General features: G+C 34.5%; 1 protein-coding gene across 4 annotated transcripts in view; it reads left to right on the forward strand.

Annotated features, from left to right (window-relative positions):
* Positions 1-15,387, forward strand: part of cpx (complexin) — a 478,766-nt gene that overhangs the window by 433,131 nt on the left and 30,248 nt on the right. For all 4 annotated transcript variants that reach the window (XM_065358572.1, XM_065358569.1, XM_065358571.1 and 1 more), the window contains one exon: positions 14,837-15,000. In XM_065358572.1, the coding sequence (XP_065214644.1) occupies positions 14,837-15,000 (164 nt within the window). The remainder of the gene's footprint in view (positions 1-14,836; positions 15,001-15,387) is intronic.

Here is a 15,387-nt window from a genome sequence, read left to right on the forward strand (position 1 = left end):
TTTCTTCATTTACGTCAACACAGCACTATAGGTATTTAAGCTATAGTCTATGTAATGTACTTTGGGAACTCGACTGTTAGTTTTAATTATCGAAACTACGTTCTTATTAATTCAATTTACCTATTTTCTTTGACGATTTAAGTCTTTGAAAAGTGCGCTTTAATGCAATTTTCTTTAAAGCGTTTTACACTTTATAATTGCAGCAAAAACGCCGAGCGCACGATACACATGCACTATACTTAATTTTGTTTTGAGAACTTTGCATCTAGATGCTCTTTCTTTAAGAGCCGAGGTGCTGTGGAGTTAAATTATTCTTTAGTTCTTTTTTTGAATTGAAGTACCTACCCGGAAAAGAGGAAGGGTTTTAAAAGTCCGACTTTTGAAGTAAAATTATGTTGATAAATTTGAACTGAAATTGAAGATCTGATATTGATGTACTGAGAAGTTAGATATTAATATCTAAAAGTATGGTAAAGTCACTCAAATTGTCAATGTACTTACTTATTGCATCATTTCAGGAACCCAACAAAATGTTTCCGAATTCAAGTCTGAAAAAATGCCAGAAAGCTATTTTTATAAGTCTCACAAAATTAGAGTAATAAAATGATTCCTGATAATTTTTGGCAAATTTCTGGTAATTCATTAGCAATTATTGGTAAATTATTAGTAATTCCTGGTAAATTTCTGGTAATTATCCGTAAATTTCTGGTAAATTTCAGGTAATTACTGGTAAATTTCTGGTAATTTTGGATACATTTCTGAAAATTTTTTAGTAAACCACTGGTAATTTCTGGTAAATTACTGGTAAATTTCTGGTAAATTTCTGGTAAATTACTGGTAAATTTCTGGTAAATTACTGGTAATTTCTGGTAAATTACTGGTAAATTTCTGGTAAATTACTGGTAATTTCTGGTAAATTACTGGTAATTTCTGGTAAATTACTGGTAATTTCTGGTAAATTACTGGTAATTTCTGGTAAATTACTGGTAATTTCTGGTAAATTACTGGTAATTTCTGGTAAATTACTGGTAATTTCTGGTAAATTACTGGTAATTTCTGGTAAATTACTGGTAATTTCTGGTAAATAACTGGTAATTTCTGGTAAATTACTGGTAATTTCTGGTAAATTACTGGTAATTTCTGGTAAATTATTGGTAATTTCTGGTAAATTACTGGTAAATTACTGGTAATTTCTGGTAAATTACTGGTAATTCTGGTAAATTACTGGTAATTCTGGTAATTTCTGGTAAATTACTGGTAATCAAGGTATGCAAACTGAAACCAAAACCAGAAGCAGCAGCGTTATTTTCCCTCAACAAAACCGAAACCAAAACTGAGAGCGTTATTTCTCAAATTCAAAGTCCAAAACCAAAACCACCAAAACCTCAACCGATTGAAAACTGAATTGGTTTTGGTTTTGGAATTTTTCGAGTAAATAGGTAGCCTAATTGATACTGCATTTTTGTAAAAGTAAAGTAAAAACTGATAATAAAGGTAAAAACTAAAAAAGTTGACAAATTTGGCATTGTCAAAGTGCTGCTTTCTAGTCACATACACAAAGTATTTGAAAAAGTGATCACCTTCTTGGCTTTCTTCCCTCTAAAAAATGGAGAAACAAGGAAAAAACCGAAACCGATTCCTTTGAAATCAAAACCCCTGACCAAAACCAGAAGTGAAGAGCGATATTTTTAAAAAGTGCAACCAAAACCAATACCAAAACTTATATTTTTTCAAAAAACATACTTAAAACCAAAATCGAAATTGAGAGTAATAATATTCATCCGGTTTTCATGCCCTGCTGGTAATTTTTGGTAAAATACTTACTTGTGATTTTTGGTGAATTATACTGATAATTTTTGAAAAATTACTTACAAATAATTTCTGGTCACTTTTTAACAATTTATGGTAAACTACTGGTAATTTTTGGTAAATTACTGATAATTTTAGGTAAATTACTGATAATTTTTGGTAAATTACTCAAGAGTGGAGTAATTGTTGGTAAACTGCGGGTAATTTCTGGTAAATTCCAGTCGATTTTAATTACTGGTAGTTTTTGGTAAATTGCTAGAAAACTGTTGGTAATTTACTATAATTTTAAAACAATTTATGATAATTACTGGTAAACGACTCGAACCCAATTTTTAGTAAATTAGGTACTGGAAAATTTTTAGTGAAGTGCTAGTAATTTCAGTTGAAATGAACTACCGGTCATCTTTGATAAATTACCAATATTTTTTTGATAGATAACCGTGTATTTTTTGGCAAATTACTGACCAGCAAATTACTGACGATGTTCAGTAAATTACTGGTAATTATGTTATGTTTGGCAAATCACTGGTGATTTGGAAAATTTACGGTAAATTACTGTGGATGAATTGCTGGTAAATTGCTGGTAATTTCAGTAAATTACTGGCATTTTCACCGATTTTCTACAAAAAAAAAAAAAAAAATATGCAGTAAATCACCAGGGTTGGTAATTCCAGGCGAAGCATTGGTAATTTGTGGTAAATAATTGTCAATTTGATAATTTTTGATTTTGGTAATTTGGTATCTATGTAGTTCTTTCTGTAAAATTGAAAAAGTTGCTGTGTTAAAGTCAAATGATTCTATGGCATTATTTAGTTAACCAGTCTTTTCATAACTTGAAAAAATTCCTCGATCGTTTGGGAGTATTTCAAATCCATTTTTCAAACGGTAGAGTCACTTTCTTGGTCAATGGATGCTGAAGAATCCTTGATTTGGCAACATTTTTAGAAAGATAAGAATTTCTAAAAATGTGTGGGTCATTTTTTTTGTTAAATGAGGTGCAGATTTTCATCTACCTATTAACTTAAATGTAGGGTACATTATCTTAATTATGTCACGCAGAAGAGGTAAAATTATATATTCTGAGAAAATCTAAATAATCTTATCAATGCAACCGAATTATATCTACAAGCGTACCTAACGTACTTTTACAGTAGGAGGAGGAGGAGTGGGATGCGAAAGCAGGTAAAAATCTTTAAAATTCTCAACTGAAGCCAGAAGCGGTTCCGACGAACTGTTTCATCAATTGGCTTTTGTAGACACATAAACTTTCCAGATTCTCCATAGATGGAAAAAAAATTCTTCCATAACAAGCAACATTTTCGAAATACTTGGTCACAAACTACTCGAATGTCTTACTCTTATCCCCCATCTCAAGACTTCGATGAAAACCACACAATTGCGAATCATTTGCTACGAAACATTCTTGCATGTGTTGTGTACCATGTAATACTCATTACAAGATTTAAGCCTTCAGATTTTCACGTTACATTATGCTAGAGAAAGTGTATTTTTCGAGTAGAATCTTACGTTAGCAGTACGTAGGTGCCTACCTATCACTATAATCAAAAGTACAAATAATTACTTCGCTTTGTATTTAAAATTCCTTCCTTCTATTTATTCGCAAGTTGTTCAAATCCTTTGCAAATTACGTTAAGAAATGGCATAACAAAATTTTGCGAAGAAATCTATTCTACGAATACGATCCAATGATAAGTTCACCTACTAATTTCATCTCAAACACCTTCATAAAGTAACCTAGCTTCTAGTTTTCTTTTTATTCTCTAAAAAACATTTATTGTAATTCCTCTCACTGTACACGAACTGAAACTTACAGAAACTCAAGGACCTTCCTAAAATGTACGATACGATAAGAGTAAAAATGCAAATTTCGTAATCTATCTGTTCATCAAATGAATTTCTTTTCGCTATGGTAATTGCGAGTTTTTACAAATTTTACATATCTAAATCGGGTGTTTCGGATTTTTCTTACTTTTCCAAAGTAGGTACGTTGCAATTCGAATAACAAACAGAAAAATGTTATGTCGTGTCTCAAAAAAAAAAACTAGGTTGTTTTATCATGAATAAGACGGTAATGAAAAAATACAACTGTGTTAAAAATTTCAAGAATTTATCCAGCCACGAGTAGGTGCCATCAAACACTATGTTTTAATTCACGTCTCCGAAGAGAGATAAAATTAATCGTTGTGCTTCAAATTTGGTCACTTTTCACATCAAACGCACCTTTTTTCTCTAAAATCGAACTTATACAGGTAGATATTGGTAACAAACACGAAATATTATTCGTTCCAGATTTCTGGTCCAATTTCACATTACATTAGTAATTCCACCACGAAACACGTATCCTTCATATTTTTTTCCCTTTCAAAACAATCGTAAAAACTTAGCACATATCTTTACACAAAACGTAGGAACAGTAAAAATAACGCCAATATAATACCGAAAAATCTAAAAATATTGAGAATTACATTTAGACTAAAAGTTGAAAATTTTTATTGCGGTGAAAATAAAAGAAAAAGTACACAGATTTCGTAGGTTCGGAATCCGATTACCTCGTAATGCCCTATTCGAGGGGAAAAAGTTGCGAAAATATTTTTCTAGCGTAAAATTTCAAATATGATTCGACGGCGGATTTTTTGTACACGGCTTTCAATCCACGCCATGTCGCCATTCTCCGCAACGCTTGTTGTTTTACGAAATTTATTTCAACTTTTGAATAAACTACATATTGACTTTCCATTCGAATTGCCTTTACATTTTTTTTTCTATATGTGTATTTTGATTGGTGTGCTCGAATTCGAAATCTCGACTCGAAAAAAAAAAAGGTCAAATCTTATACAAACTCGAATTTACATTCGAAACCTAAATAATACCTCGAGATTTATTTCAAATATTACCTTGATTTTTGTCTGAGAACTAACAGAGTCTCGCCAATAATAAACACGTTCTTCAGAAAGGAAGAAAAAAAAGGTCAAATCTTCCAAAGGAGGAAAAAAAATTTCAATTTGTACGGTATTAGAGGTGAGATCTCGTTACGCAGCATCTTTTTTTTTTGCGCGTATCCCACGCTGTAGTATAAAAGGAGCGCTTATCACACCCTTACTCCTTTTTTTTTTCAACATTAATAACTGCTAAAGACCATATCCATAAACCGTAAGTCTATAGGTAAACTCGTACATGGTGTAAAAACTGTGTAATAGTATGCGAGGTAAATAGGTCAAAAACCGCGTGTTTACGTCAAGCACGTGCTTCGCGAATCGCCAAGAAAAAATTACAACTTACGTAGGTACACGTTAGAGAATAAAATGCCAAGCGTTTAACTTATTCCCCTCCGCTCTGCCTCTTGTTCATGTAAATAAGCTCGCCTATATAATATATACGTACGAATTATTACATCGAGATTCTTTTTTTATTGTTATTACTATTATTATTATTTCTCCGGTCGGTAATCGCGTATATGTGTAAGTAGGTATGTGTACCAGTCCTATGATAATACTGCCCCTGCTGCCTGTATAAAATAATTACATCGACTCGTACACATACATATAGATACCTATCGGTGCCTTTCATAATGTAGATTACATAAGTAAACAAAAACCCAGAGACCGAAGGACCTATAGTAGTTACTAAAGCGCAAAAAGTTTTTAATTAAATTTCCTCCCTCTTAATGCCGAGTAAAAGATAATTAGAACTCCAACAGGATAATAATTAAAATGCTTTAATTAATTCTGCAAAAGTGCGCGATATGAACGAAGTAATAATTTTCGGCCGAAGCTCATACGAGTACCTATAATACAGAAGAGTATGCTGCGTATATACTCGACCCATCGAGTGCTTCTCCACAACCGAGCTTAATCGGTTTATGTTGGTCTAGGTACGTACTGCGAGTATACCTATTATATTTCCAGAGATCGCCTCTTCAGAGTCCGGTTTAAAGGGGAAAAAATTGGTCATTAGTTTAATTGAGATAATTGATCGTATTTTACAAAAAGGAAAGGTCACTTAATGTTTTACTTGGAAGATTACCTCAACTGACTCGTTCAAATCATCAAGTCAAACGGAATTTCCAATGTTGAAAAAAATTAAACCACATCTCGAACTGAGCAAATATCGATTGTGCAAGATTCTTCCAAAATTATCAATGGACGTATGTATGGCAAAAATTCGTACTCACCTGAAACACAGAAAAATAAATTGGTTGTGAATTAGTTGACTCAACAAAGTCACTTGCTCCATTTTTGTCATTTTCCAGCGACAAAATACATACATCATACATACATACATTTATTTATTTCTTTCGTACAGTACAATCTTAATAATAGATACATATTACAACCCCACCAGTACCTTTCGGTGAGCGGGGGATCGGCTCTCTCCTCATTACACAGACAGAAACAAAAATACAAAAATAAGAAAATAATAAAAATAAATGAAATAAAGAAACAAATAGATAGATAAGTAGATAAATAGATAATTAACCAACACTCAGCCACTAGAAAATAGAAAAACCAGAGAGCGAACAATACCCTACAATTAATAATTTCAAACAACTTGCTGTAATAGCTCGGTACACCACACTAACATTCATTCATCTAGGATGGATAACACATATTCCTCAATCATTCTTTTGAAACCATTTACACTCACATTTTTACATTCCACTGGCAAGCTGTTGTACAGATGGGCAGCAAAGTATAAAAAAACTGACCTAGACATTGACTTTCTCCAGCCAGGAAGCGGAACAACACCCGACGCAGCACGTCTAGTACATCCCACCCCCAAGCCAAATGTGTCTCTATACCTGTGCATCAGAAGATAACACAGTGATGTAATAAATTTGCCTCACCTTAAAGATACCCAAAGAACGGAAAACTGGCTGAGAGGGAGCATCCCAGCGTTCACCAGCAACTAACCAAGCGGCTCGCTTTTGAAGCATCAGTAGTGGCCGGATCCAGTATGTAGCTGCACCCCCCACACTGCGATCCCATACCTCAAGGTACCCTCAAACACAGCCACATAGAACCTCCGATGATGAACACCAGACACCAAACTAGTCAAGTAGCGAATCAGATACACAATTTTACATAATTTTGCCCTCAAAACCAAACAGTGTTCCCTCCACGTCAAGCACTGATCTACCCACACGCCCAAGTACCTGTGTTTCTCCACCTGTACCAGAGCTGGACAGGAGCAGAGAGCACCGCACTCCCTCTCATGGAGGAAAACCTTACCTCTTAAGTCGCGCACATATCAATTTTGAAAGCCAAAAACAACAAGCTCTGACTTTGCAGCATTCACCCTAAGCCCGTGCTGAGAAAACCAAAGACTGATCCTTTGTAGGTCACTATTCAGCGCACTTATCAGTTCATCCTTGGAGTCAGCAGATACAATGAGTACTGTATCATCTGCAAAAGCACTTGCAATACCTACCTCTCAAGGGCAATTTAAGCAACTCATTGATATAAATCAAGAAGAGGTAAGGCCCTAAGATACTACCCTGCGGAACTCCACGAACAACCGGTACCTCCACACTCAATGAATCTCCTACTCGCACACTCTGAGCTCTCCCTGACAGATAAGAGCGAAACCACTCCACAGCCAAGTTATCAAATCCAAAATTTTTCAATTTTTCAAGACCAGATTTGTAAAATTTCATCGTATATTTATTTTAATGAGATATTTTTCGAGAACATCAAAATAACCAGATCAAAAAATAGATGTGAGAGAAAAGAGGAGAGGGGGAAGGGGGTATAAAAAAATCGTCAATATTTTCTGTTACAAAATGGCAGCAGAAATTCATTTTTATAAACTCACGTACACTTTTTTCGGGTCAACTGGACCGACAGGGAGATATAATGCAGGGCTGTTGAGACGGAGGGGAAAAGGGGACAGTTTTCCTCGGGCCTGGCAACATAAGGGCCCGTGATGAAAGAATAAATTATTTTTCACTCCTCGAAACGCAAATTTTTGAAAGCTTTTGCCCTCCCCTTACTCGGGCTCGTTTTCCTTTATTTTTCAAGATAAAGATAGAAATTTCTAAAAAAATTCAAGTTTTGAAGCATCACAAAAAAACATCGTTTTATGCGTCTCGAATCACAAATTTTCAAGCGCTTTCGGCCTTGCTTGGCCTGTTTTTTTTTCAAAATTTAGCTTATTAAAAAAAACATTCAAATTCTAAAATTTCAAAGATTGAAAAATAAACTCCTTGCATTTAAAAAAAACTCGTTTTTAGGCATCTCAAAAATATGAAAATTTTCAAAAGCTCTCGCCCTCGCTTTAATCGGGCTAATTTGTTTCTCATTTTAAAATAAACAAAATACACATTTGACGACTCCAAAAATCCATATAAAAAGATAAAAATTTTCATTAGTCATCAGAATATTATATCAATTGAAAAAACTAATATTCCCCCCCCCCCACATCAGGCACAAATTTTCAGTCGACACCACTCCCTTCCCTCCCTCAAAAACCTCAATGTAACATCTGCTTTTAGAAATGGAACCTGATATGATATTTGCCCTCAGGCCAACATCGACTAGCTCTCGATGGTCTCGGATATATCAAAGGTGAGGAGGAAAGGGTGATCGAAAAATCACCCAATTTTAGTGACAGAATGACCACAGATTTTCGAAATTTCTCATTTTTCTATTCGAATGGTATTTTCTCATTAGATATAATCAAATCTAACAGAAAATGGGGGAGGGGGTAGTCAAAGAGTCACTTGATTAAAGTGAGACGGCATTGGATCCTGAAAATTCCTAATTCAGTAATACTGATGAGGTTATATTTTCTTGGTTCGACAAGATGTATTTTATTCTATTTTGTACTTGATAAAATTCTCACGTTATAAACTGAAATTTTCAATTTTTTAATAATTTTTCATCTTGTCTGAATAATGTTCGGATTTTTCAAAATTTTTACAATGATTTTTCCAGTTTAATGAATATTGCAGACTGTTCACCTGTTGTTTGTCATCAAGTTAATCATGACATTCGATTTCTGAAAATTTTTAGACTTATTACAGCTTATTTTTTTTTTAATATTTTGCTTTTCGATGCATGTTTTATTTTTTTTAAATCCATTTATTTGCTTCACCGATAGATACCTACACATGATTGGTGAGATTTTACAACAAAATGCTTATAATTTTACTCAATTCCGAAAATGTTTTCGATTTTTCAATTTTTAATTGGTAGGGGGAGGTATTTATTTTTTGAAAAATCAAAATAATCGACGGCGAGGGGAGGGGATGGACGCTTCTATTCTTAATCAGATCAAGAAAAATAGTTCAGAAAGTCATACGGTCGACTCCATAAAGTATTTTTTGGGATCCAAGCTCTACGGATGACTATCTACAATTCTTGAAATTTCATTTTCTGTAAGTATAAATGATCCTCAATAATCATTAAATTGAATATTCAAAAAATCTACAAATACAGTTCTGAACAGGCCAAAACCGATTTTGCAAGATTTGTGTGCAATCAATCATTCACGAGAGCTAAGTTTATTGTTAGCAGTTTTCGTGGAACTTTTTGAAAATTTGGAATTTTTAAAATATAGCTGAAGGCTGCAAAATGGCGTGAAATCATCTCCAATTGACTCAATATGTTCAAATTATTAACATACAGTGAATTTTTACTACCTATATTCCAACTTCATTGGGTGAAATTTTGGAGAATACCGATTTCAACTTGGTTCCAAACCGTTTTAAATCAATTTGAAAGTGCAAAAATAGGGTAAATACCAAATTTTCACTTTCTAGGCCAATTTGGTAAAGTTTTGATTTTTTTCGTATTATTTGCTCAAAAAATTTTCAAAAATCCACCCATGATCGAAAAATGCGCCTATGCTCTTAAAATGTTGGCTGGAGATGTATTTATGCATGCTCTCTCAGTTTAGCTGCGTCCAAATCAAAACTTTTCGACTGGTTGGAATATCTTCCTTGTTTGCTCATTTTAAAATGATCGTTGGATTGGGTCCACAGAATGTCAAGAGGGATCCGTCGACTTTCATTATCTGACTGACAATGACCAGAGGTGAGGGGTGAAATGAGTAAATATTTCCCTTGGATGGTAAAACGGTGGTAATTTCAATATGCTGTATCGTACAGCACACGAAAAAAGACGAATTCCACAATTTGGCTCGTTCAGTAATTCAAAGTTCGGGTGAAAACGAGTCGAATAAAAAAATGGCGAATTCGTTCGTCGAGCGGAGTGATAGGGAAGTACATACCTATCCCAGTATAGAAAGGTGAAAATGTCAAAATCTAATTAGCTTCGCCTTAGCTTAATGAAGGTTATACTACTCGTATTTCGAGTTAAATTCGTTGACTAATGTGTGGTCGGTGGATGGGTTACGGTGCATTATGTGGTAGAGGAAAAACCCTGGCAAGGATGAAGGATGCAGGATCCACGCTGCCTGTACACTATTTATAGCTACAGCGACGAGCTAAACAGCCGTATAGGCGGGGTGACGACGTCGTCGTCGTCGTTGTTTTTCGTAATAAAAATGATTAATTAGCGGTCGGTACGAATGGTTGTGAAACTTGGTCGATATATCATATTTAAATGGAAACGACAAGAGTAGCTGCTGTGTAGTGTAATGTGCGCTGTGATGTCGCGAAAGGCAAAGAAAGAGGGTGAAGTTTAAAATTTTTGTTTCATCGTCCAAAACGGTGGGTAAAAATTTCGAGCAGATATTAGATACTGACCTAATTAAGGTTATAATCTGGATTCCATGTATGACATTGTGCTCAGTTGTGCTTGATGTTAATCGTAACTTACAAATTTTGGTATCTGCGTTATCTGAGGATAGGAAGTAAGTAGGTATATAAGAGAATGAGGACAGAGAGAAGACGAAACAAATTGTATGTATTATATAATATGTATATTGAATGAATAACACCCGCGCTTTGCGACAATACAATCGTGAAAAGCTTTTCATTCTGTATTCCATCGTACTCGTATCTATGCTTTCATATGCACAAAGAATAAATTCTCATTCTTTACTAAAAACAACAACAACAACGTACTATAGGTAAGGCACCGGTACCTATTTTAAACGTGTTAACGTTAATCTACCTGTATGGTTTGCGTATCATAGCGCCTGAAAGCTTTTACCCACTATACTCGTCGTCGTTTGCCTCATCTCCACAGCAATGTCGACTATACTCTTGTACATATTTGCAGAACGTATCAGCCAAGAGTACGAGTATATTGTTTCTATCCGCTAGCTTATCGCCCCCTCTTGTGTAGTAGTCTATAATACACGCGTATACGGTTGATGAGAATATGTCACTGAGACGCAAACACAATGCGCGACACATGTGTGTTTTGAGTAATTATTTTCAGTTTTGTTTATACTACCATTTTGAAAGACGAAAGAGGTTTCACTCGGCGTTCGTACATACATATATAAGGGTAAAAACTTGAACACACCGAACCCTCAGCGTACTTAAATTTTATCTCTGTAGTGATGTTCTTAAATACTTTTATGGTCTCGTTAACTATAGGGCGATGTTGCGTGTCTCTCCTCTCTTCTCTGTTACGTTTTTTGATTCGATTTTTTCGGATGCGACGATGAGTTGCATTTTCAATATTATCAATTTGGACGCTTTTGTTGAATGACGAATTTCTATAGAATCATCAGCAGAGATGATGAGCATGAGTATGAGCAAAACGAACCCCATAAAAATAATATAAAACGAAAAAAATCAAACAACATGAGAAGTGAATGAAACATAAATTCACGCACAAGAAATTACTTGTTTTCTATTTTTCATGACAACTGAGAAGTTTGGTAGATGTTTTAAAAAACTAAAATGTTCAGAATTTTATCCTCTTTCAGATGGGGTTCTCTTCAAAGCACTAGCATTCAAAACTTATTGAAGCTCAAAGTTGTAAAAAGTTGTCGCGACGGTTCAAAACGACTTGAAACTACATAGTACATACCTCCGATCCACTCAGCAAGTTGAAATTGGGGTATTAAAAGCAAATTTTAGCATTCCAACTTTATGAGTGAAATTTCGGGAAATTTTCAATTTAAAAAACCCTCATGCATTTAGCGTGAGAACTGTGAGAAGACCGACTTTTCTTCAAATAAAAATCTTTCACGAACGAATTGCTTCACTTTTTTTGAAATATTTGTACAGCAATTGATCTGTTTACAATTGAATCGAAACATTCACAAACGATTGCCGATTAAAACAATTGATCGATTTTTTGACGAATCATTCGCAAACGAATCAACTAATTTACGATTGGAGTCATTCACAACCGATTGGCGATTGAACAAACTGACTGATTTCTAGGTGAATCATTCGCGAACGAATCGATTCGTATAATTGACTCGTTCGCGAACGAACTGATTCGTATAAGTGACTCGTTCGCGAACGAATCGATCCGTATAAGTGACTCGTTTGCGAACGAATCGATTCTTATGAGTAACTCGTTCGCGAACGAATCGATCCGTATAAGTGACTCGTTTGCGAACAAATCGATTCATTTACTTACTCAATTTTTGATGAAAAATTCGCAAACGAATTGATTCGTATAAGTGACTCATTCGCGAACGAATTGATTCATTTACTCAATTTTAGGTGAATCATTCACGAACGAATTGAATAATTTTTAGTGAATCTTTCGCGAACAAATTGGTTTGTATGAGTGATTCGTTCGCGAACGAATTGATTCACTTACTCTATTTTCGATAAATCATTCGTGAACGAATGGATTCGTATAAGTGACTCGTTCGCGAACGAATCGATTCATTTACTCAAATTTAGGTGAATCATTCACGAACGAATTGAATAATTTTTAGTGAATCATTCGCGAACAAATTGGTTCATATAAGTGACTCGTTCGCGAACGAATCGATTCATTTACTCAATTTTAGGTGAATCATTCACGAACGAATTGAATCATTTTTTGTGAATCATTCGCGAACGAATTGATTTATAAATTAAAGAATTGATCGATTCGTTGGTGAACGGTTTTTTCAAAAAATGGATCAATTCGTTTATGAATGATTCACTGAAAATTGAGGGTCGTATTAGTACTTTGTAGGAATCGTGAAGGCCTAGTGAGATTTCAAGTTTCATCGAAACCGGTTAAGCCATTTTCTAGGTGATGAGTTTTAAAAAATTTCGAAAAAAATGTTTGTCGCTCGATAAACTTGGAAGCTTTGAGGCTTTGGAAACTTGATAATGATGGCGAAGTAGCCAAGTTGTGAAATTTTCAAATTTGATCAAAATCGGTTCAGCCGTTGCTGAAAAATTCAATTTTTAATGAATTTTGTATGTATGTACAAAGTCATCCTATGAAAATTTCCAAAAGCTCAATTTTGTTTGCGATTACGCTCGAAAGTTGCGAACTTTTGGATCATGGTGAAAGTTCGACATTATAGGAATGGTGATGGACTTTTGAGATTTCAAGTTTCATAAAAAATGGTTCAGTCGTTCATCAGGGTAATCATTAACAATGAATACATAATTATTATCTTTGACTATTCAAAGCATATAATATGATTAATAATGTATACTTCAAACGGGCACCACAGTGACAAATTTTAAATCTATATGTGTATAAACCTCATAAAAGGAAACCCGAATTTACAGGAATGAGCGTATCGTGGTCCCACAAATACAATACTCCACTTTTCCATCGATAAGTCTGTAAAAGATCTGCTCGAGGCTTCAGAACTGCTGAAATTTTCAAAGAAATATGATTTGAGATATTTAAAAAATACACATCGGCATCTTTTTGTACAGTAAAATATTGAGGTTTCAAAATAAATCCTTCCAATGGCAACTGACGACCTCATCTTACTCTAATTAAATTGCTCCCATTTTTTTTTTTTTTTTTTTTTTTTTTTAATATGAAAGTCATGGATACGATTTATCAAATTGGTTTGTTTTCAAAGATGCTAAAAAGGAATATGTCATCATTTTTTCAACCTGGCTCCTTCATCCACTCCCAGGTGCTCCTTCGGGAAAAGCCCCAAAGCCGGAGCAACTTTTCAAAAGAAAAAAAGAATTCGGTTATATTTACCCACATGCACATTGATAGATAAGTGAACTAAAATTATCCATTGTTTCATCTTTCTTTTCTCTGTTGGTACTTTTTTTCACTTTTTCACATACCCACAAAGCTCAACTTTTGTAAAAATCCAGCCATTTAGAACTTTCACAGTAACAGAGCAAAACAAAAAACAAGCTCACCAAACAACTAAAAAACCACCGAAAAAAAATTAATTAATATACCCAGCCCTTCGTAATTCGTACTAAACAATCTCACAAAAAAAACCCTCTAATATTACAAATGAACCGTAATTTTCATTATTTCTAACGCCCCGATCCGAGCTCTCTGATAACACCATTTTACTCTACCATAAGTCCTATCATATCTTCCAATCAGCCAAAGATGAAAACCACGTAAAATAGCCACAATCGTGTCGTTTGCTCAACCTACTCACTCAGTAAATGCGAAAAATTGAAAACATCTCGTCGAATAAAGCCCGTCTTGTTGGCGTACATAGAATCAATCGTCGGCTAAAAAATTCATCCGATGAAGTTTATCAATCGTAAAAGCGACGCCATTCTTCTCCATATCCTCTCGGCATTCGTTCTTAGTACTACATTATTTGCTGAGAAGAAGAAAAATCCGTAGAAAAACAGCGCAAATAAATGTTTTCAACTGTATCCATCAATCATGGGGCATTGATTATACTTTTTTTCTTCGCAGATTACACGACCAATCAGTTCGCGAAAAACTTTCTCCGCAGACAAACGTGCGGAAGCGATGTTTCGAATCTCTGATAAAATCTCATTTATTATTTTAAAACATTTCCTTTTCGTTTTTTTTTTTTTTACATGCTGTTTTTCTCGAGGATATACTCGTATATATGATTTTCGATTGTATCAGCCTCTCGCCGGAAAAATTCGCTATTTTTTACAACAAGCTTTTCTATATCTAGACATGTATAATAGCAAGGTGTATTTTTTCTATTTCAGGCGCCGTTGGCGGAGATGGCGATAATGATGAAGACAAAGAGAAAGAAGAGGAGGCAGAAAGAGAACGATTAGAAGCTATCCGAGAAGCCGAAGAAAGACGAAAAGAAAAACATAGAAAAATGGAAGAAGAAAGAGAAAAAATGAGACAAGAAATTAGAGATAAAGTAAGCTCCTTTAAGTTCCTAAGTATGCCTTGTCTATGTTTTAACAAGAAGTCACTCATCGTTCCCCTTCTTTCTTCGCTTCAACCACTGTCGATAATTTATTCGAGAAAATTCCCCCCTCCACGTTTCACCGCATCAACGTGCTTTATGCCTTATGCCTTTGAATTCGCTCATTAAATCGAGCCTTGTACTAGGTCGTAAATTACATTACCATCGACGAAATGATTACCCAGTATATAAAGCGCAAATAAAATGCAATACAAATAGTAATTGCTTGCCTGTCCAAATAAACTTCGTATAAATCCTTTTTCAAATATTTACCATTTCCCACACACATACTTACGTACGTGTATACAAAACACATACATGCACGCGGAAGCCTTCCAT

Source organism: Planococcus citri, chromosome 3 (assembly GCF_950023065.1).
Source record: "Planococcus citri chromosome 3, ihPlaCitr1.1, whole genome shotgun sequence".
NCBI lineage: Eukaryota > Metazoa > Arthropoda > Insecta > Hemiptera > Pseudococcidae > Planococcus > Planococcus citri.